Source organism: Eptesicus fuscus, chromosome 18 (genome assembly GCF_027574615.1).
Source record: "Eptesicus fuscus isolate TK198812 chromosome 18, DD_ASM_mEF_20220401, whole genome shotgun sequence".
Taxonomy (NCBI): Eukaryota; Metazoa; Chordata; class Mammalia; order Chiroptera; family Vespertilionidae; genus Eptesicus; species Eptesicus fuscus.
The window spans coordinates 59,694,784-59,717,614 of record NC_072490.1 but is presented as its reverse complement, the minus strand read 5'-3'; the positions used below and the strand labels follow the sequence as shown (position 1 = coordinate 59,717,614).

Genomic DNA, 22,831 nt, shown 5'->3' with positions numbered 1-22,831 from the left:
AATGCGGTACCATCTCACACCTGTCAGAATGGCCATTATCAACAAGTCAACAAATGACAAGTGCTGGCGAGGATGTGGAGAAAAAGGAACCCTCATGCACTGCTGGTGGGAATGCAGACTGGTGCAGCCACTGTGGAGAACAGTATGGAGTTTCCTTAAAAAACTAAAAATAGAACTCCCATTTGACCCAGTGATCCCACTTCTAGGAATATATCCCAAGAAACTAGAAACACCAATCAGAAAGGATATATGCACCCGTATGTTCATAGCAGCACAATTCACCATAGCTAAGATTTGGTAACAGCCTAAGTGCCCATCAGCAGATGAGTGGATTAAAAAACTGTGGTACATCTACACAATGGAATACTACACTGCGGAAAAAAAAAAAAAAGGAGCTCTTACCATTTGCAACAATATGGATGGAGATGGAGAACATTATGCTTAGTGAAATAAGCCAGGCAGAGAAAGATAAATATCACATGATCTCACTCATTTGTGGAATATAATGAACAACATAAACTGATGGGGAAAAAATAGACCCAGAAACAGAGAAACATCAATCAGAACGTCAAACCTCAGGGAAGAAATTGTGAGGTAACCAGAAACACAAGAATGCCTGAGAATGCCTTTCTAGCCACGCTAGCAATCATCAGATGTACGGTAATTTTACCTGGGACAAGAGGGTAAGTATTCTGGTCTTATGCTACTGACCCTTCATGGGTAAGACCCCTTACAGGGGCTGATCCCCTGACTAATGTAGTTACCAATAATACCAAACACCTTGGTCATCCAGGAGGCCCATGGGTGGGGCAAGAAAGTATAAATACACAGGGGTCTCCACCCAGCTTCCCTTTTGTATGACACAAAATCAAAATAATGCCCCTTTGTGTGTACAATTAAAGAGAGGTTTCTGGCTTGTGTGGACACCAAAGAAAGGGTGTCACTACTATCACTACTTGCCCCCGGTAGAGGTGCAGAAAATGTAACTAAGACCTTGTCTATATAAAAAGAAATGAACAGCCAGTTTGAAAGGGAATTGCCATGGACTAGAACAAAGAATATCCTTACATGATATTATTCTACACTGTCAGTAAAATTTTTCCCAGATTTGGATCACCCTCAGTACTTATAATAGTTCCTCGCACCCTTGAGGATAACAAAAAACAAAAACAAAAACCATCTGTTTGGTGCTTGGAGACAAACTTAACACATCTCTTGACACTTTAGAATTACAACAGCATAATATACAATTATCCCAAGCAAACTTATTAATTCTTTGAATGTCTGGCAGCAAGTTAAAAAGGACATGTAAGGATTTAATCCTTTTCATTGTGTAGAGGGCCTCCTGGAAAGGCACCTGAGCATTCTATATTGGTCCCTCTTACCCTTTAGGCCAAGAGAGACCGTCTTCTCACAATTCAATTGCTCACAGCTGTTGCATGAGCTCTCTGTTCATGTCGAGGTTGAAGTCTCGTGATGACTGGTGCAATGGATCTGTCTCTCACCCAGTGGGGCGAACTGAGCCCTCCCTGGAGAAGAAACCCTGGTTCCACAAGATATGTGATCAGTGCTGGGGCCCCGCCAGCAGGCGAGGGGATCCCAAGACAAGTGCTGGGCATGGAGGCCATGGGGGCATAGGCTACCAGGGAGATAAAACTGAACCTCACGTCACCCTACTTGGCCCCGGAGGATGGCCGGTTATCCAGAGACGGGTAAGATTCCTCAAGGAAGGAACAACCTAAGACAGGCACAGTCGCAGAGGGGCCATCAGGAGAGAATTTGGGGATCAACAGAGGTGGGGCACAGACCCTCACCCGCCCTCCGCAACATTGCAGGAGCCTGAACCCTATCCCCTTCTGAGGGAGGTCTCCTGCCCCATGGCTGCTTCGTGCTTCCCATGCCCAGCTCAGATCAGGACCCAGGTGACCGACAGAGACTTGGCCGACAACAGCTGCCCTCTTACTCCAACAAGAATTGTTTGAGTTGTCTTATACCCATGGTGTGGGGAAGTGGGTTTACAATATCTAAATCCAGCCTACCACCAGGAATGCTCAGGACATACTCAAGAAGGCAAATAATCCCTTCAACTAATATTTACAGGGTAAAATAAGACTGTTGTTAGAGTAACAAATTTGACAGTAAAATAGTAGTCAAGTTTTCAGGCAAATTTAAATTGGCTAGTTGAAACAAGCGAATATTCTAGAAAAATTAATTGTACTGGACAAAAAGGTGTTCCTAAAGTGTTAAGTAAATTTTTTTATTGGTACTTCATCTCATGACAAAATTGTGCACCATGTAATGAACCTAAAACAGTAATACTATAGAGCAAAAAATTAAAATGTAAAAGCCATCAAGACTACATTATAAAATTTTCAAAAGCCTCCTAACATTTAAATCAACAAAGGAGGGTATAGTAGAAGGATATCATGTAAGGGAAAAAAAACCTGTAAGTAAATTACATCTGGAAAATTAATACTTTAGAAAATTAATTGTAAGGCTAAAAGCAAGACACCCATGAAAAACACACAAGGTGTCAAAACAAGCCAGAGGAAAATCATTTGGGCAAAAAATGAAATAGGATCCCAGGTCAAATTTATAGAAAATATTCCTTTATTAACTTTTGGTCGAGAATATGTTTGTATATTTTCAGAAAACAGCTCCGAGACCATGTAGATTCCAGCAACAGAGTGGAATCAACAGGACTACTCCAGCCATGAAGACAGAAGAGAAGCAGTCCAGAGATGGAAGACGCTGACTTGGTCTTCCCATACTAGCAGTTAGCAGCTGTGCATCACTGTAGGTTGCCCAGGACCAAACCAGAGAGAGTCGGACCTGCATGACCACCATTTCTCCACCATCCAGAACTGTAATGTCAGTGCTGACATGTACACATAAGGAACTGTTGGACATTGTAATTGGGTCTCAAAAGAACTGTTGGCCCAGAAGGAAACTCACTACAGACTGATTCATTTCCTGTCACCATAACCATTATTGCTTGCCTCATTTTCGGTTCTTGTAAGTGTATTTCTAATAGCACATGATCTCACTCATCTAGGGGAAATAATGAACAACATAGACTGATGAACAAGATCAGATCCAGAAACAAGGAGGCACGGATCAGACTGTCGGGCCTCAGAGGGAGGGTAGAGAGGGTGGGGGTAAAGGGGAGAGATCAACCAAAGGACTTGGGTGTAATCATATGCGCCTAACCAGCGGTTGGGGACAACAGGGGGGTGGGGGCATGTGTGGGGAGGGGTGTGGGATGGGAATGGGGGCATGAGGACAAATATGTGATACCTTAATCAATAAAGAAATTTAAAAAAATTAAAAAATATCCTATCTAATAAAGAGGGAATATGCTAATCGACCCTCACGCTGTTGCAAAGATGGCAGCGCCCACAGCCTATAAGGAGGGAATATGCTAATTCACTGCCCCAACCTCAAAGATAGCGGCGCTCACAGCCACAAGATGGTGGCATCCAGTCCTCTCAGCCCCACCAGGGTGTAAGGCACGCAGTCAGGCCAGGCCTGTCCCTAGGCTGGCCCAGCCTTGCCGTGTGCCTGTCTCCGGAGTCCCCCAGACCCCTCAGCCCCCCAGGGCCAGTCCGAGGCGCAGGCAAGCCTCAGATGGCGGCTGCCCAGCTGCCCAGGGCTGCCCGAGGCTCAGGTAACCAGGGCTGGCTGAGGCTTGCACTGCCCGTAGTGGCAGCAGCAGAGGTGGGATGGGGACGTCGCCTTCCCCAAATCGCAGGGTCGCCTCCCGCCCCTAAGGGCTCCTAGACTGGGAGAAGGGGCAGGACAGGCTAATGGACCACCCCCTGCCAGTGCATCAATTTTCATGCACCAGGCCTCTAGACAACAATAAAATGGCAACAGGAGATCCTAAAGATGGTGGCCAACAGGACAGCAGGGAGAGAGAGTGTGTGACAGAGTCAAGAAGCGAGAAGAGCATGTGTGGAAGTGCGTGGTGTGTGCGTGGATGAGTGAGGGACATGTAAGTATCTCAGGAGTACCAAGGACTGGCAGATTGGGCTCTCCTGGATGAGGAGCCCTTACTATCGCCACTGGCACCCCCACGCCAGTTCGGCTGTGGCTTGGAAAGCAGGCCATCTTGTAGAGGGGAGCAAAGGAGGCCTGGAGTCCTGCCCCACCAACATCCAGACTGACCTGGGGCAGGGAGCTGCTTGCCAGCCATAACCCGTGTGGAACCACCACCGTGCCCCAGCAGTGAGCAATGCAGTATCTCAACGTGGGTCCCAGACGTCTTTAGTGGGAGAGATCAGACAGACCTCCGGAGCTGAGCTTCCTATCCAGAGCCCAAACCCAGCATCCCAGGATCCCACGCTTCAGGTCCTCGCTCTGTGAGTGCAAGCTATGGTCCCCCACTCGCTGCTCCATCCTTGATACAAATACAGAACCTCAGCCTGGTGTGTCCTACACCCTTGCCCAAACGGAACCCTAGCCAGGCAAGTGCCCAGCCCCTTACACAGAGCGCGCTCTCCAACAGTTCAGGCAGAGCTCTCACAGGGCGAGGGCCACACCCCTTGCGCAAGACTGAATGCGCTCCGCCATGAGCTTTGTGCTCCACCAACTTAGGCAAAGCCTGCGAAGGGCAAGTCCCCTGCCTCTGGCTCAGCCAGTGTGTGCTCCACCGCCAGCTTTGCCCTCCGCCGCCAGCTTAGGCAGAGCCCTTGAAGGGCAAGCATCCCACCTCTGGCATAAACTGAGCGAGCTCCATGGTAGATAGAGCCCTCAAGGGCGACTGCCCAGCACCCCAACAAAGACAGAGCGGCTCCACCATCAGCACAGACTGATCCTTTGGCTGGGGCACACCCCACTCCGGCACAGACAGAGCTGCAGCCCAGTGTGTGCTACGCATCTGGCTGAGACAGAACCTTGAGCCAGTGGGTGCTCTGCTACCAGCATAGAAAGAGTCTTTGGCTGGTGCACGCCCTACCCACAGCCCAGGTCAGAGCTGCTGGCGCGAACTGGTGTGCCAAATCACAGGCCACAGGTCCATGCTGCAAGTGCACTGCCAGAGGGATCTAGGGTACCATCCTGCCTTAGAGGCTGGAGGAGCACAGCGAACTGCATGCCAGAGGGCTCTGGGCTCTCACAGAGAGTCACACACCAGGGGTACTGTGCAAATACTCCTCAAAGATAGAGATCGAGAACAATACAATCATACTTTAATACATCACTGGCATCACTGGATAAATTGTCTAGACCAAAAAAAACAGCAAAGAAACAACAATCCTAAATGACTCACTAGATCAGATGGACTTAATTAACACCTTCAGAACATTTCACCCCAAAGCCACGGAATAGACCCTCATACTCGTTCACGGGCAAAGTCTCTCCAAATTCAAGAAGATTGAAACCATATCAAGCATCCTCTCAGATCACAATGGCATAATATTATAAACTACAATAAAAACATTCCAGAAAATTCAAACACTTGGAAGCTGAATAGCATGCTATTAAACAATGATTAGATTACCAAAGAGATCAAAGAAGAAATTAAAAATATCTTGGAAATGAATGACAATGAAAAAACAACAATTCAATATCTATGGGACACAGTAAAAGCAGTCCTGAGAGGAAAAGTTTATAGCTCCACAGGCCTACCTCAAAAGAACATGATAAAATGGTAATAAATCATGTAACTAAGCAACTTAAAGAATTACAAAGAGAGCAACAAGAAAAGCCCAGAGTGAGCAGAAGGAAGGAGATAATAAAGATCAGAGAAGAAATAAATGACATAGAGACCCTCCACCCCCCCCCCCAAAAAAAAAATACAAAAGATCAACGAAAACAAGAGCTGGTTCTTTGAAAGGATAAACAAGATTGATGAACCTTTAGCCAGGCTCACCAAGAAGAAAAGAGAGAGGACCCAAATAAACAAAATCAGAAATGAAAGAGGTGAAATAACAACAGACACCGCCGAAATACAAAGGATTGTTAAAAAATACCATGAACAACTCTACTCCAACAAACTGGCCAACATAGAAGAAATGGACATATTCCTAGAAAAATACAATCTTCCAAGACTCAATCAGGAAGAATCTAAAAATCTCAATAGGCTGATTAACTATGGAGGAAATTGAAGCAGTAATCAAAAAGCTTCCAGCAAACGAAAGCCCTGAGCTGGACAGCTTCACAGGGGAGTTTTACAAAACATTCAAAGAAAAATTAAAACCTATCCTCCTCAGACTATTCAAAAAAAATTCAAGAAGAAGCAACACTATCAACCTCATTCTATGAAACCAACATTACCCTAATACCAAAACTGATAAAGACAACACAAAGAGAATTACAAGCCAATATTCTTCATGAACATAGATGCCAAAATCCTCAACAAAATTTTAACAAATTGGATCCAGCAGTACATCAGAAAGATCCTACACCATGACCAAGTAGGATTTATCCCGGGGATACAAGGATGGTACAATATCCGAAAATCAATAAATGTGATACATCACATAAACAAATTGAGAGATAAAAATCACAGTCATAATCAATTGATTCAGAAAAAGCATTTGACAAAATCCAATATCCTTTCTTGATAAAAACCATCAGCAAAAAATTATTAGACTTAATAAATGAATTTGGAATAGAGGGATCATATATCAACAAAATAAAAGCCTTCCTTATACGATAAATCTATAGCCAACATCATACTCAATGGGCAGAAACTAAAACCATTTCACCTAAGAACAGGAACTAGACAGGGATGCCCACTTTCACCACTCCTGTTCAACATAGTGCTGGAAGTACTAGCCATTGCAATCAGACAAGAAGAAATGAAAGCTATCCAAATTGAAAAGACGTAAAACTGTCATTATTCCCAGATGACATGATACTGTACACAGAAAACCATAAGACTCCATCAAAAAATTATTAGACTTAATAAATGAATTTGGCAATGTAGCAGGATACAAAATGAACACCAAGAAATGTATGGCATTTTTATACACCAATAGTGAACTTACAGAAAGAGAGATAAATCAACATCATCAAAATGTCCATACTACCCAAAGGAATCTATATATTCAATGCAATCCCCATTAAAATACCAACTGCATATTTCACAGACCTAGAACAAACTCTCCAAAAATTCATCTGGAATAAAAAGACACCGAATAGCTGCAGCAAACCTGAGAAAGAAGAACAAAGTAGGAGGAATCTCAATACCAGATATCAAGCAGTTTTACAAACCCACTGTTCTCAAAACTGCCTGGTACTGGCACAAGAACAGACACATAGATCAATGGAACAGAATAGAGAATCCAGATATTGACCCAAGCCACTATGCTCAATTAATATTTGATGAAAAAGGCAAGAGCATACAATGGAGTCAAGACAGTCTCTTCAATAAATGGTCTTGGGAAAATTGGACAGATACATGCAAAAAAAATGAAACTAGACCACCAACTTACACCATACACAAAAATAAACTCAAAATGGATACAGGACTTAAATGTAAGATGGGAAAACATAAAAATATTACAGGACTCCACAGGCAGCAAAATCTCAGGCATATGCCGAAGCAATATCTTCAAATACTGCTTCTAGGGCAATGAAAACCAAAAGAGAAAGTAAACAGATGGGACTACATCAAAATAAAAAGCTTCTGCACAGCTAAAGAAACCATCAACAAAACAACAAGAAAGCCCACTGCATGGGAGAACATATTTGCCAATGATAGCAACGATAAGTGTTTAATCTCCAATATTTAGAGAACTCATACAACTTAACAAAAGGGCACACCACTGTTTTGTGGGCTCCATATCCAGTGAGAGGGTGTGGGGGAGGCAGCCAATCAATGATTCTCTCTCCTCAATATATACCAATTGATGTTTCTCTGTCTCTTTCCTTCCCCCTTCCTCTCTGAAATCAATAAAATATTTTTTAAAAAAAGATGCAAATCAAAACAACAATGCGGTACCATCTCACACCTGTTAGAATGGCTATCATCAACAAATCAACACATGACAAGTCCTGGCTAGGATGAGGAGAAAAAGGAATCCTCGTGCACTGCTGGTGGGAATGCAGACTTGTTGCAGCCACTGTGGAGAACAGTATGGAGTTTCCTCAAAAAACTAAAAATGGAACTGCCATTTGACCCAGTGATCCCATTTCTAGGAATATATCCCAAGAAACTAGAAACACCAATTAGAAAGGATATATGCACCCCTATATTCATAGCAGCACAATTTACAATAGCTAAGATTTGGAAACAGCCTAAGTGCCCATCAGCAGATGAGTGGATTAAAAAACTGTGGTACATCTACACAATGGAACACTACACTGCAATAAAAAAAAAGTAATTCTTACTACTTGCAGCAGCATGGATGGAACTGGAGAGCATTATGCTAAGCAAAATAAGCCAGTCAGAGAAAGATAAATATCACATGATCTTACTCATTTATGGAATATAATGAACAACATAAACCGATGAACAGAAACAGATCCAGAGACAGAGAAGCATCGATCAGATGCTCAAATCTCAGAGGGAAGGGAGGGGAAAGTGGGGGTAAAGGGGAGAGATCAACCAAAGGACTTGTATGCCTGCTTATAAGCATAACCAACGGACACAGACACCAGGAGGGTGAGGGCACGAGCGGGAGTGGGAGGCGGGGAGGGGTGGGGGGGGGGGGGACGGGCAATGGGAGGATAAGGACACATATGTAATACCTTAATCAAAAAGAAAAAAAGTGAAAAAAATGGCAGCAAATACATATTTATTAACAAATGAATCTAAAAATAAAAATGAACAAGAAATCTAATGAACAAAATAAACTGGTGAATAAAACAGAATCAGAGGCATGGATGCATGGAACAGACCGACGAATCTCAAAGGGAAGGGGGGAGGCAGGGACAGGAAGAGATTAACCAAGGATCTTACCTATGGACACAGACAGTAGGGTGGTGAAGGTGGGACAGGAATGGGGTAAAGAGGGGCAATGGGAGACATCTCTAATACTCTCAACAATAAAGATTAAACATAAAATAAAATAAAAATATAAAAAAATGAATATGCATTTGACTTGAAGTTTAAGAAAAACAAATTCAGATAATTAACTACCTCATCTCTGTGTGTATAAGCAACTTTCTTCATGAAAAAGGTTAAGTACAGCCCAGCAGGTGTGACTCATCGGTTAAACTTGACCCAGGAACCATGAGGTCACGGTTTGATTCCCTGTTAGGACACATGCCTGGGTTTCAGGCTTGATCCCCAGTAAGAGGGTATGCAGGAGGCAGCTGATAGATTATGATTCTCCCTCGTAGATGTTTTTATATCTCTATTCCTCTTCAGTACTCTCTCACTCAAGTCAATAAAAACATAATTAAAAAAAGATAAACACAAAATATAACAAAGAGGCCAGTAGTGTAAAAGGCTAAAGAGATAATCATTAAATCAAACATCTTATTTAAGAAAAAAGCTAAAATAGCCAATTCACTTTTGTTTTGTGCTTTAGTTAACACTATTTAGGTGGAAACTAACTTAAATATCTCACAATTTTCAAAGGCTGAATGGGTTCAGTTTTGTTTCCTCTAAAGTCCCCACAAGAGACAGAAATGCCACTGGTTTTCTGCAATATTATCTTTACTTAAACTGCAAGCATGTCACACTCATGGCCCGCCGACCACGAGTGTGACATGCTTGAAAGCAATGGGTTCTTTCTATACTCAGACTTTATTTAATATATGGATAAAATATACACATACATCAATACTCATATACATATACCAGAGCCCTGGTGCACGAATTCGTGCACAGGTGGGATCCAGCCGGCCCACCCCCTGGTCGAACTCTAGTCAAACTCCCGGTGATGGGGACAACTTGCATATTACCCTTTTATTATATAGGAGGATTTTATACCTTAAACCAAACTCCAGAAATTCTGAGATTAATTGAAGATGTCATTGTGAAATGGTAAATATAAAAAATGAAGAAAATAGCCCTAGCCAGTTTGGCTCAATGGATAGAGTGTCGGCCTGTGAACTGAAGGGCCCCAGGTTTGATTCCAGTCAAGGGCACATGCCCGGGCTGCAGGCTCAATCCTCAGTAGGGGACTTGCAGGAGGCAGCCAATCAATGATTCTCTCTCATCATTGATGTTTCTATCTCTTTCTCCCTCTCCCTTCCTCTCTGAAATCAATAGCATGTATTTTTTTTTTTAATGAAGAAAATAAAGAAGCAGACTCTTACAATAAGGGTAAATAAACTAATACCTGTACCATTTCTCATCCCAAAATAAATCTCTAGCAATTGTCAACACTTTTAATCAAAAGCCTATCGTAGTATGAATTATTTAACTTGCATCAAATAAAGTCGTCAAGAAAAAATTCATTGGATTTCTGCTAGTTCCTACCTTTCAATGTAAAATTTTTTATTAGAGAGAGCATAACCTCAGACCATATTACCACGAGACAACATTTTTAGGGGGGGGAAGGGAGGTTACTAAATTAATCTGATTAGCAATTAGTTATGCTAAATAGAATGAAAGGGAATGAAGAAAAAGTAAATAAACACATTTGAACTACTAGAATAAATATGTTCAACCAGCAATGACACAAATACTTTTTAAAAGTGCAAAAACTCTATTTTTCCAAACCAACCAAGCAGCAGAAAATCCAGTAAGTACTAATAGGTCAGGTAAGTAAGAAAACAAAGTAACAAAGAAGGCTAGAATAATCTTAAACTGTAAAGCAAACAAAAATAAAATATGATGTGTTTTATATCTACACGCCAGACCTAAGAGTATAAAAATCTCACGTGACTTTTAAAAGACGTGTAAAGAGGTTCTGAAGTGCAGAAACTTACAAGAAATGTCTGTGTTTGTGCATACACATAAAACAATCATGTGAAAAGTTTTCAGGACTAAGCAAAATCTGATTAATCATGTGTATTAAAATAACTTTAGAGAAGAAATTCAAAAGTCGGAAAGACTATCATGCCAGAAGACGATAAGCACCTCTTAGTTATGACTATGCCTGCCTTGGAGATGATGTAACAAAGGTTTTTAGGTATCAGGTGGTTCTGTACTTTTCCCAGACCCCTCTTGCATAGCCACATTATATTTTAGTCAACTACCCAAAATAATAAAACTTCCTGCTTATTATTTACTAGAGGCCCGGTGCACGAATTCGTGCACGGGTGGGGTCTGGCTAGCCCACCCCAATGGGGGCCGTGGGCAACTGACCAGCAGGGGGGAGGGGACACAGGTGGTTGGCGGCGGGCCCTGCCCCCGACCGGGGTATTGGGGGCTAATCAGGACCTGGATCAGGCTGGTTGGCTGCTGCAGTGTATGTCATAGCCACCGGTCATTCCACCGTTCTGGTCACTGGGCTTTTCTAGATATACTAGAGACCCGTTGCAGGAAGATTCCTGCAAGAACAGGGCTTCTGTCGGGCTTCCCTCCCACCACCACCACCTCTCCCGGCCCCCTGCGCTTTCCCTGCCGCCTCTACCCCCCACTCCACGCTTTTTCTCCCACTGCCGCCGCCCCCCAACCCTCCGCGCTTTCCCTCCCACAGCCGCCGCCCCCCTGCGCTTTCCCTCCCACCGCCACTGCTGCCCCGTACTTTCCATCCCGCCGCCGCCTGGTGCTTTCCCTTCCCTCCCGCCGTCTCTGCCCCCCATCCCATGCTTTCCCTCCTGCAGCTGCTGCACCCCTCCGCGCTGTCCCTCCCACTACCGCTGCCCCGTGCTTTCCCGCCGCCTGCCCCTTCCCTCCCGCAGCCACCTTGCTTTCTGCTTTCCCTCCCTCTTCCTTCTATGCTGTCTTCAGTCTTCTCTCCTCCCTCCCTCAGCGTATGCAAATTAACTACCATCTTTGTTGGGTTAATTTGCATACTCACTCTAATTGGCTGTGGGCATAGCAAAGGTACAGTCAATTAGCATTTTTCTCTTTTATTAGTATAGATATATACTTATTTTTCTTCCTGCTTATTTTAGAGAGGTTGTAGGTCTAACATTGTCAAAGGAGAGACAAGACTTAATTAATTTACGTTTACATTCATTAATCCTTTCAGTCTCAATAATTCAGAGGACAATTTTTTAAAACCTCTAGAAATGTAAGTTACATTTTTCTCTACCCCTCAAAACCAGGAGTTTCTAAATTATATTCACGGTGTCCATGATAAGAAGAGGATTTTAAAAAGTGGCCCTGGTTTAATAGAATAAGTCCATATACTCTTATTGTTTATTATAATACTAAACAGAGGGCATAAAAGGGCAACAAATATGTTTTAATTGACCATCCCATTAAGTTTCTAGTTTTATTTTAATTTTTGGTGCCTTCTCACCTAAAAAAAAGTAACTTCAGTTCTGGAGAATAACTATAATCTATCTCCTCTTATAAAATCTTAAAGTTCAAAGGTAATCTAAAAAGAACTAAATTTAAAATAATAAAGGACCTAACTAAACATTGAACCATGTAATTCTATTTAACATTCCCCATCAAGTCTATTTAACATGCCCCATCAAACCAAATATAGATATAGAAATGTGCCTTTATTCCTTTCCTTTATTCATTCAATACTTATATTACAGTTCAGGAAATCAAGCAAACATGTGAATGGACAATTTCCACCTCAAAGTGGGAAAATTTGTAAGATGACAACATACAAAAGTAATTTAAAAAAATTGATAATCTTTTTCATGTCCAAAAACCATGTAGCATTTACTAAAACCATGTAGTTTTTACTAATTAAAAACAAAAGCAAAACAAGATGAACTTGCCTATTAGAAAATCAACCAAAAGATAATAAAAAATATGAAACAAATTCATAAGAGTCAATAAGAACATAAAAAGATGTTCAATTTCACCTGCAATCTAAGAAACAAATCCATGCACATACACCCAAAAATAAGGAAGAATTCTACTATCTGCACTCATGTACCCATGGAAGCGTTTATTTGTGGTCAATTTGCAAGTATCAATGAAAATTTTAAGTGTACATATAATATGACCTAGCAATTCCATTTCTACAAATTTTAAAAAGGCAACAATAAATCCATACATATAATCAATATATGACATTCATCAACACAAGAAGGTGTGTACCAGGATGCTGGTTATAAGTACTGGTAAGAGCCAAAAGTTAAACATCAGCCACCAATGGGGAAAGGGCAAATGAATTATAACCTGTTCATATAATAGAAAATAATGCAGCCATTAAAAAGAAAACACAGACAAACAAGACAGAGCTATAAATGTACTGATACAAAGATCATCAAAGCTCTTCCAAAATGAAAACACAACTAGCATCTAACACAGTCCTACTTTGATTCTTTTAGATACTCCTATTGTTACAGGATAGTGAGAAGCTAGGAAAATTCCAGGGCATGCATGAAGAATAGAGAAACTGAGACACAAAGAAATTAAACAAGGCCAAACATGTAGGCTAGCTTGTTGCAAAACCTTATACTAAGAACAAATGTTTCTCCTCACTAACCAAAGAATGTAGGAAAGAGAGGGGAGTTTTTAATGCCTCTTCTCCTCAACCAGAGTATGTATACACAGTGTAAATCACCCTGGAACTGCTAAGGCAGAAGGGGGAAGAAGGAAAGAAAGAAGGGAGAGATTTATCTCAAAGGCAGCCTTTTTGGGGAGTGGGGGGAGAAGAGGGAGTGTTAACTGTTTAAACAATTTACATTCAAAACATGAAAATAAAATTGAAAGATATAGGCATGTTTAATGTACCAATATATGATATTATAGTACAGACAAAAAAGGGTAAATTTAAAAAATATTAACATATCACTAATAAAGATTGGATTATGCTTGATTAGAAAATGATTCATAAACTTTCATTCTAAAAATTAAAGTTCAAAACCACGGTTCAAAGATGAAAAATATTTTAAAAGCAATTATGTTTAAGTATGCTTAGGTATTTAATGACCATTCAAGTCATTTTTGAAAGTAGGTCAGTTACCTGTTTCACAGATTAACGAATTCATTTAGACTTATTTAATAGTCTACATATATCAATGTCTGGTCCAATTTAATTTGAAAGAATTGAAAGTATTACTAATTCAGAATCACAAATAAATTAGCTTAACGTTCACAAAGCAGTGGTACAATTTGACCTGTTTCACCTTAACTCTTATGTTTAAATGGTAGCCATAACCCTGGTCGGTTTGAGTGTCTGCCCACTGACTGAAGGGTCCCAGGTTCGATTCACACTCAAGAGCACAACCAATCGATGTGTTTTTCTCAGGTAGATGTTTCTCGCTCTTCCCCCTCCCTCTTTCCCCTCCTATTCTCTCTAAAAGTCAATGAAAAAAATATCCTCAGAAGTGAAGATTTAAAAAAAGAAAATTAAAAAATGGTAGCCATAATTTACTGAAAAGATGAATCACCATAATGTCTAAAAAGCACTCTTATCTTGAACACATTTCAATCAGTAGTAAATCTTATGCAACATATTTCTAATAAACAGTATGTGACTTCTTGTGGGTATGTGCGTAAAAAAAGTAGCATCAATAAGTAATATATATGTATACTAGAGACTCGATGCATGAATTCATGCTTAAGTCCCTTGGCCTGGCCAGCAATCGAAGCCTATGGAGGTGGAGGGGGTGTGAGGGGACCGCAGGAGGTTGGCTGTGGGAGCACACTGGCCACCAGGGGGCAGCTCCTGCACTGAGTGTCTGTCCCCTGGTGGTCAGTGTGTGTCATAGTGACTGGTAGACCAGTCATTCTGTTTTAACAGTTGCTTTGGCTTCTATACATATACTAGAGGCCCGATGCATGAAATTTGTGCACAGGGGGTGGGGGGAGGAGGGAGGGGGGACAGGCGGGGGGAGATGTACCCTCAGCCCAGTCTGCACCCTCTCCAATCCAGGACATCCCTCTCACAATCCTGAACTGCTGGCTCCTAATTGCTCACCCGCCTGCCTGCCTGGTCACCCCTAACTGCCCCCCCTGCTGGCTAGGTCGTCCCCAACTGTCCCCTCCAAGCCAGCATGGTTGCCCCTAACTGCCCCCCCACTGCCGGCCTGGTCGCCCCCAACTGCACCCCCCCCCCTCACTGGCCTGATAGGCTCTTACTGCCTCTCCTGCTGGCCTGGTAACAGCCACGCAGCCTGCTTGTTCAGCCATTTGGTCATCCCTTGGGCCAGACCTGGGTGGCTGAGTAGCCACCATCTGAGGCTTGCCTGAGCCTCAGGCCGGCCCTGGATGGCTGTGGGGCTGAGGGGACTGGCTGTGCTGCCATCTTCTGGCTGTGGGCGCCACCATCTTTGAGAGTGTGGCAGTCAATTAGCATATTCCCTCTTTATTAGATAGGACTAAAGGTCCAGTGCATGGAATTCATGCACAGGGGAGGGGGAGGTGTCCCTCAGCCCAGCCTGCACCCTCTCCAATCCAGGACTCCTTGGGGGACATCCCTTTCACAATCCTGGACCACTGGCTCCTAATGGCTCACCTGCCTGCCTGGCCGTCCCTAACTGCCCCGCTCCCCCGCTCCCCCGCCAGCCTGATGGCCCCTCACTGCTTCTGTGTGCCAGCCTGGTCACCCCTAATGGCCCCCCGCTGCCAGCCAGGTCGCCCCCAACTGCCCCTCCCTGCCAGCCTGGTCGCAAACTGCCCCCTTCCCCCACTGGCCTGGTCACCCCTCACTGCACCCTCTGCCGGCCTGGTCACCACCAACTGTCCTCCCCATCGCCTGGTTGCCCATAACTGCCCCCCCCCCCCCACACTGGCCTAACCACCCTTCACTGCCCCCACATGCTGGCCTAATCGCCCCAACTGCCCTCCCTGCCAGGCTGGTCGCTCTCAACTACACCCTCCCCACTGACCTGGTCGCCTCTTACTGCCCCCCCCCCGCCCCCGCCGGCCTGATCGCCCCCAACAGTCCTCCCCTACTGGCCAGATGGCCCCCAATGGCCCTCCCCTGCCACATCCCGCCTCATCCACGTGAGGCAGCAGAGGCACCAGGACCGGCCTCCTCCACGCCGCACAGAGCTGCAGAAGCCCCAGGCCTTACTTCACGAAGAGGCTGCCAGGCCCTGCCTCCGCTGTGCCCGCAGCCATCTTGTGACTACATGAGGGCACGACGACCACTGAGGCTATTATTAGTATAGATGGTTTAATAACTTTCAACAGTACAACAGAGTACACACTGAAAATAAGTCTCTTTCCCATCCTAAATCCTCAAGGTCAACTATCATTAATGGAACTCAAAGCTGTAATTTCCTCCATTCCCCAATAAAATATTTTAGGAACAGGCCTGGCATCAAAGCATAAGGATTTGATATTTTAAGTAAAACTCCTAAACTTAAAAACAAAGGAACATGGAATACTGAATTACACTATCTGTTGGAAATCACATTTGATAAAATAGGTGGAGAGAGACTATTATGCTAACTGAAAATACAAGTGAAACCTCTTCAAATAAAATCTGTCCCTAAATATAAATTTATAGTTAACATACCCACAATTCACTAAATTTGGTATTGTCACTCCACACTCTAAATTGTTAATGCCAAACTAAATACTGAACAATTCAACTTCAGAAATACTACTCTCCCCTTCAATAAAGAAAACCCTAAAAATACTGCCCTGGAAAGTATTTAAAATAATACAGAATGAGACACAGCAACATTTTTTAAATATCAGTTATATTATAGTGGAGAGTATGTTTTCAAGTGCGATGTTTTACATAGGGCTAAAAATGGTTACTTGGGGAAAAAGAGGAGAACTCCCAAAATATTTTTTAAAGTCACTAAAGTAAAATAACACAAATTGTTAATTTTTGTGTTTTTTTTAAATGTGACATCTCATGTGTAAGTTCTATACAAAGTATAACAATTTATAACATTAAATATAAAATGCAAAAAGGACCCATTAAAATATTTCCTGTTTATTATACCCATTTCAAGTCTGAAAGCCACTGATATCCATTAAGGTAGTTGAAGTTTTTTTTTTTTTTAAAAAAAGCTACAGGGAGCATTTGAGATCTTTGTCCCAGGCATATGTTGTCAGTTTGACTCAAACTCATAAAAATTCTCTAAAAGTTTGGATGTTTAGGTCAACATTTATTTGACATAGTCGACAGGATTCTGAAGGACAACACTGCAGACCCAGACCCTGTGCTGGGTAAAAGCAAGGGTCCACTGTGCCCACCAGTTCCCTGCTTCACATCGGGTAAACTGGGTGAGACTTCTGGAATTCTGGGCCTCCTTGCTTTAAGCAGCAGGCCATGACTTTATTTGAGCTGTTCTTAGAAAATCCTCAAGGTGGATAAGGGTTGAGATAACTGAGGGAAAGGAAAACAAAATGGGTTGCTGCTTTTAACTGGATTGCTTCCTAAGAGTATGAAAAAAATCTTTGCTGATCAAATGAGACTAAACTCTCTTTAGCTCAGAAAGAGAAAGGACACTTTGCTTCCCTAACCTGAACAGCCAATGGGGTGACAATAGCTGTTCAGATCCCCAAATCCAGATTGGCAGAGATGGGCGCCAGGGGATATTCAGTGCAGCTGATACCAGAGAAGCCAGAGGGAGCCCCAGGGAAAAGGGCAGGGCACACTGAAATGGGTTCTAAGAAAGGGTCTGAGGGAGGGGCCCATGCCTTGGAAAGCATTCAGGTTCTGGAGGTATCTGGTAAGCTCTTGGTGGCCCTTGTTCAGGTATTCTTAGGTGACTAAGACTCTCTGCGGTGTTGCCTGAGGAAAAATTTCCTCTACCATGTAAAACTGTCCTACAGGGACGTCCACCACATCTGGCTGCTGGAAGGACTGGTTTGCATATAAGGACTGTTTTCCCTAGAAGTTTGTTCAAACTCTACAGATCTCAAAATTAAAGGAAAAATCATGCCTCCCAGGCCAAAAAGGCCCATGACAGTCAGCCTCCCATTAATACCACGAATACCATTCATAATGCGGATTTTGTAATCAAAGAAAACACGATAATTTCAAGAGAAACATCAAAAGTGCTTTATTCAAAGTAACGTTCATTGCTAGCTATGCATTTCCCCCATCTCACAGGTAATTTGTGGATACCGTCCCAATAGAACTTTTTTTTTAAGCCAAACCATTCAGAGACCCAATGTTCCACTTCTTCGTACGTTTTGAGGTGCTGCTCAGAAAGTGGATCGGAACAAGTGGTCATCTGAAGGAGCAAGGAGCAAGGTCTGGTGAATACATCAGGTGGGTTAATACTTCCCAGGCAAGATCTTTTAACGTGTCTTTGACTGGTTTTGAAGTGTGTGATGGTGCGTCATCATGAAGCAAAATTACTTTGCCGTGTCTTCTGGCCCATTCTGGTCATTTCACGATTAAAGCATGATTCAAATTGATTATCTGTTGTAGGTACCGGTCAGTATTAACGGTTTCACCTGGTTTTAGAAGCTCATAATACACCACACCTTCCTCATCCCACCAAACGCAGAGCATTGTCTTCTTTCCGAAGCGATTTGGCCTTGCAGTCCATGTTGATGGTTGACCTGGATCAACCCATGATTTTGTGCATTTGGTATTCTCAAAATAAATGCCATTTTCATCGCCAGTCACAATGCGATGCCAAAAAGACTTTCTTTCGTGCCGCTGAAGCAACATTTTACTGATGAGTTTTTGGTTTTCCATTTGTCTTTCGTTCAGTTGACGTGGCACCCATTTTCCTTCCTTTAAAATCTTTCCCATTGCTTGTAAATGATTGGAAATTGTTTGCTGAGCAACGTTTACTCTTTCTGCAAGTTGTTTTTGAGTTTGACACGCATCTTCATCCAATAATGCTTGTAATTGTTGGTCTTCAAACTTTTTCGGTTGACCTGGACGTTCTTTGTCTTTCACATCGAAATCATCACTTTTAAAGCGTTCCCAAGAATCTTGAGGTGGAGCATGTTCACCAGAAGCTTCCCGAAGTATATGATAATTTTCAGCAGCACTTTTCTTCAAATAAAGTAACGAATTAAAACTTCCCGCAAATGCTCTTTTTTTGGCATGAAATTCATTTTTAAGCATAAAAATATCTGATGTTAACACCTTCAGAAAAACTGACATATGAAATTTTGAAGCTTGTTATCAATACAACAAAAGAGCATACATATCAAATCGCACATATATCAAAATATGTGTAACTCCATCTATTGAAAAAAATCCACATTATTAGCCGGTACACCTGGTATTAAGATGGCCAAGATGAGGATCCTTTGATACTTCTAAAATAATTTTTGCACACACAATTAGAAAAAAGGCGGCTACAAAATTAGGCAGTAAGAATGGAAAGCATATTTAATTGGTCTCTCAAAGCTTCAAAAAGGATTTAGATAAATGGATCAATCTATGTCTTTTAGGTGTCAACCAAATTCTTTGAAGTATTAAAAACATGAAAGGTCATTTGGAACTTGACTTGAAAATAAAATTTGAATCCAACAGTTTTTTATTTTTGTCTATCCTGTACATCTATTATATGTATACTATAAATGTGCAATTTCAATATCTAGATGGTATTGTTACAATTAATTGAAAGGCAAGTGCTTATAAGGACTGGGTATTCGAAAATTCTTAGAAATATGGAAACGCAGTAAGGGCAGAGGGTGAGGTGGGAACCGGGTGGAGGGGAGTTATGGGGGGAAAAAGGAAAAACTATTGTAATAATCTGCACAATAAAGATTAAATTAAAAAAATAAAAAAATATGGAAACACAAATGCTTTTTAAATTCACGTGACTTGAGAAAACTACTTGTAAATAAAAGCTAGCTTAACTTTGTAGGTTTAAGTAACAGACATATCTTTATTTTTACCTGGGTTTCACAAAAATAAATTTATTTTAATATCTGACTTTGATGTCTATGAAATGTTTCTAGAGGTCACGCAATGCCTTCAATATATCTGCCAGTAAAACGTCTGTTTCTAGAGGTTATAAAGTGTACTCACATATCTGCCAAGCTAAAGAAGGGCACCTGAGCACCGCAAGGGATTGTGTCTTTTATGCTAAACTGCGTGGGAAAAGAATTGACTGAAACCAATAATGGATAGTTGGGGCTATGGGAAACCCGAGACAGCCACTGGGCTCCTCTCTGCTCCCTGGCTCCCCACTTTTCAGTTTTTTACATTCCTCTATGCATCAGAGTGCGTTTAAGCTGAACTTACATGAAGGAACTTATGAGCTGACATTATTGAAAGGAAATATCTTACACTATTGCCAAGGTTTGACAGAGACACTTCAAGAAAATGCCAAGCTCTGAGCGGTTTGACTGAAGGGTCCCAGGTTCGATTCCGGTCAGGGGCATGTACCTTGGTTGCGGGCACATCCCCAGTAGGAGGTGTGAAGGAGGCAGATGATCGATGTTTCTCTCTCACTGATGTTTCTAACTCTCTATCACTCTCCCTTCCTCTCTGTAAAAAATCAATAAAATGTATTTTAAAAAAGAAAAAAAGAATAAAAGAAAAGATAATGCCAAGATGGTAGCTGCTTCCTTTCACAGTTAATTCTAAGGAGACACTGACTTTAGATACTACTTTTGGGAAGAGACACTTTCCAACCTGTTTGGCAGGAAACTTATCAGGCACCTAAACACAAATGAACACTTACCCCTGCCTCTGGCACCTGCCTCCACCTACAACAAACATCAAAGACTCCTCAAGGATGAGAACCTGCTGACATCAGAGGTAGACAGCGATCCCAAGACACTGACAAAGCCTACATGCCTATGGACTGATACTGAACGCAGAATCCATTTTTTCTTTACCTGTCTGCTAATGATATTAGTCATAATAGTTATATTTGTTCTTTGTGTTTTTCAACTATTTATGATTATTGAACATGTATAAAATAACTGTTAATCCTCTTTTCATGGCTTATATAAATGTTATACCAGATTCCAAATATATAAAAATAAGACATGACAAAACTCAGATCATGCTAGTTATAGAAATGACCCAGAGTGGTATTTTTTAGCCTTATGACTGCCTTCCATCTACCTGCCCTTCCCTTTGGGAGAAAATTCAGACTTAACTCAGATCCCATCCCCAATTGACAACAGGACAATGTCCATATTGAGACTTCCTAATAACGAGCCCTCCTAGTGCGGTGAGACCACACTATTGGACAAAAGGTTCATCAATGAATCTTTTGAATTGATTTATGACCAAATAGGGGAACTGTAAATGTAAATGGGGTTCTCGGAATATAACCTAACAGGGTGATCTGATCATAAATTCATCACTGGGCAGGTCATGGTTGGTAGTCAAGCCCCAGGCATAGAACTTCTTTACTGAACAACTTATCTTTGCCTTAAACAAGCCCGTACACTGTTTTCTTTGCATGTGGGATAGCAATTTTTGAAATGTCTCTTTACAGACCCCTCCTTCTGGAGAGCAAATGAGCTATGCTGCAATTCAATCCCCAACTTGCTTTTTCTCACCTTCTTTAATCTTCCTTACTCCCCTCCTTAATTTCAAATGCATGAAAGAAACTGTAAAACTGTCATCTGCATTTGAGATCTTGCTTTCCAGCATGTTTCATCAGTTTGGCTCAAATAAACTCTTATCAAAAAAATTTAATACTGTACATATTTTAAATATTTGTAAGCTGAAAATCAGTAACTACTACATATATATATATATCACAGAACTAAATCGAATGGATAGTCAAACAACCAGATGCATCAAAACTTAAAGAAAAATCTAAAGAGCAAACCTTTAAAATAGTATTAAGTGCATACCCATTAAATCCAGTGACAATTTTCAGTATTCTTTCCTTCATTTCATCAAAGGGAATATATTCGACATTGGGGTTGGGTGGACCTCTTGGTTCAGGAGCTGAAGTTCTGAAATCATCCATCACTTTCTCCAGTTTGAAAGTAAAATAGCCTTTAAATTGGGACCACTGAATCCTACAAGCAAAAAAAAACAACAACTATAATACCATGTAGCTTTACAATTCTTGAACACAAAGCACAAATTCAGAATTTACCATCACTAATGCCACCAAAATGAACATCTAATAAGTAGTGAAAGTTAGAATGTCTTTGTTCAGCAGTATGCACTATGCCTGATCAACCTGGCTCATAAGCTCCAATCCGGTTCCATCCATTTCTCCCAACTCTTGACCCAAATGAAATCCAATCTCTGATTTAAAAAAAATTTTTTAAATGAAGTACCTCTGGCTGAAAGCCATTTATGTGCTACACCCTATTATTAGCATTTTATAACACTATTTTGTTTACATTCTCTGCCACATAAAAAAAAAAATCTAACCAGGAAGGTGTAACTATCCCATTTAAAATACATTATTAGATATTGGCCCAAGTTCATATTTATAATGTCAGTGTATAAGTCAAAATGATGCCATACCCTAAGCAATAATCCTATATAATAAAAGCCTAAGTGGCATTACGCCCTCGTGCAACACCCTCCTGTGACACTGCCACAAGATGGACGCCCTCAGGTTGTCACAAAATGGCCGCCACAAGATGGCCGGCAGGGAAGGACAGTTGGGGCAAAGGGGCCAGCAGAGGAGGGCAGTTGGGGGTGATAGGGCTGGCAGGGGAGGGCAGTTGAGGGCCATCAGGCCGACAGGGGAGGGCAAATGGGAGTGATCAGGCCAGCAGGGGAGCAGTTATGCGTCAATCAGGCCAGCAGGAGAGCAGTTAGGGGCGATCAGGCAGGCAGGCAGGCAGAAGTGGTTAGGGGCAATAAGGCAGGCAGACAGGTGAGCGGCTAAGAGCCAGCAGTCCCAGATTGTGAGTCGGACACACCCCAAGGGGTCCAAGATTGGAGAGGGTGAAGGCCGGACTGAGGGACAACCCCCGCCCCCATGCACAAATTTCATGCACCGGTCCTCTAGTGCTTATATAATCTAGTAAAGAAAT

General features: G+C 42.1%; 1 protein-coding gene across 5 annotated transcripts in view; it reads right to left on the bottom strand.

Moving 5' to 3' along the window:
* Positions 1 to 22,831, bottom strand: part of PPP4R2 (protein phosphatase 4 regulatory subunit 2) — an 83,522-nt gene that overhangs the window by 19,306 nt on the left and 41,385 nt on the right. For 3 of the 5 annotated variants that reach the window (XM_008154133.3, XM_054729477.1, XM_054729478.1), the window contains exon 3: positions 21,683 to 21,853. The exons of 1 other annotated variant lie outside the window; for it this stretch is intronic. In XM_008154133.3, coding sequence (XP_008152355.1) covers positions 21,683 to 21,853 — 171 coding nt within the window. Of the gene's footprint in view, positions 1 to 21,682; positions 21,854 to 22,831 lie in introns of those variants that run through there. One more of the 5 variants, XM_054729482.1, reaches the window with a different exon arrangement.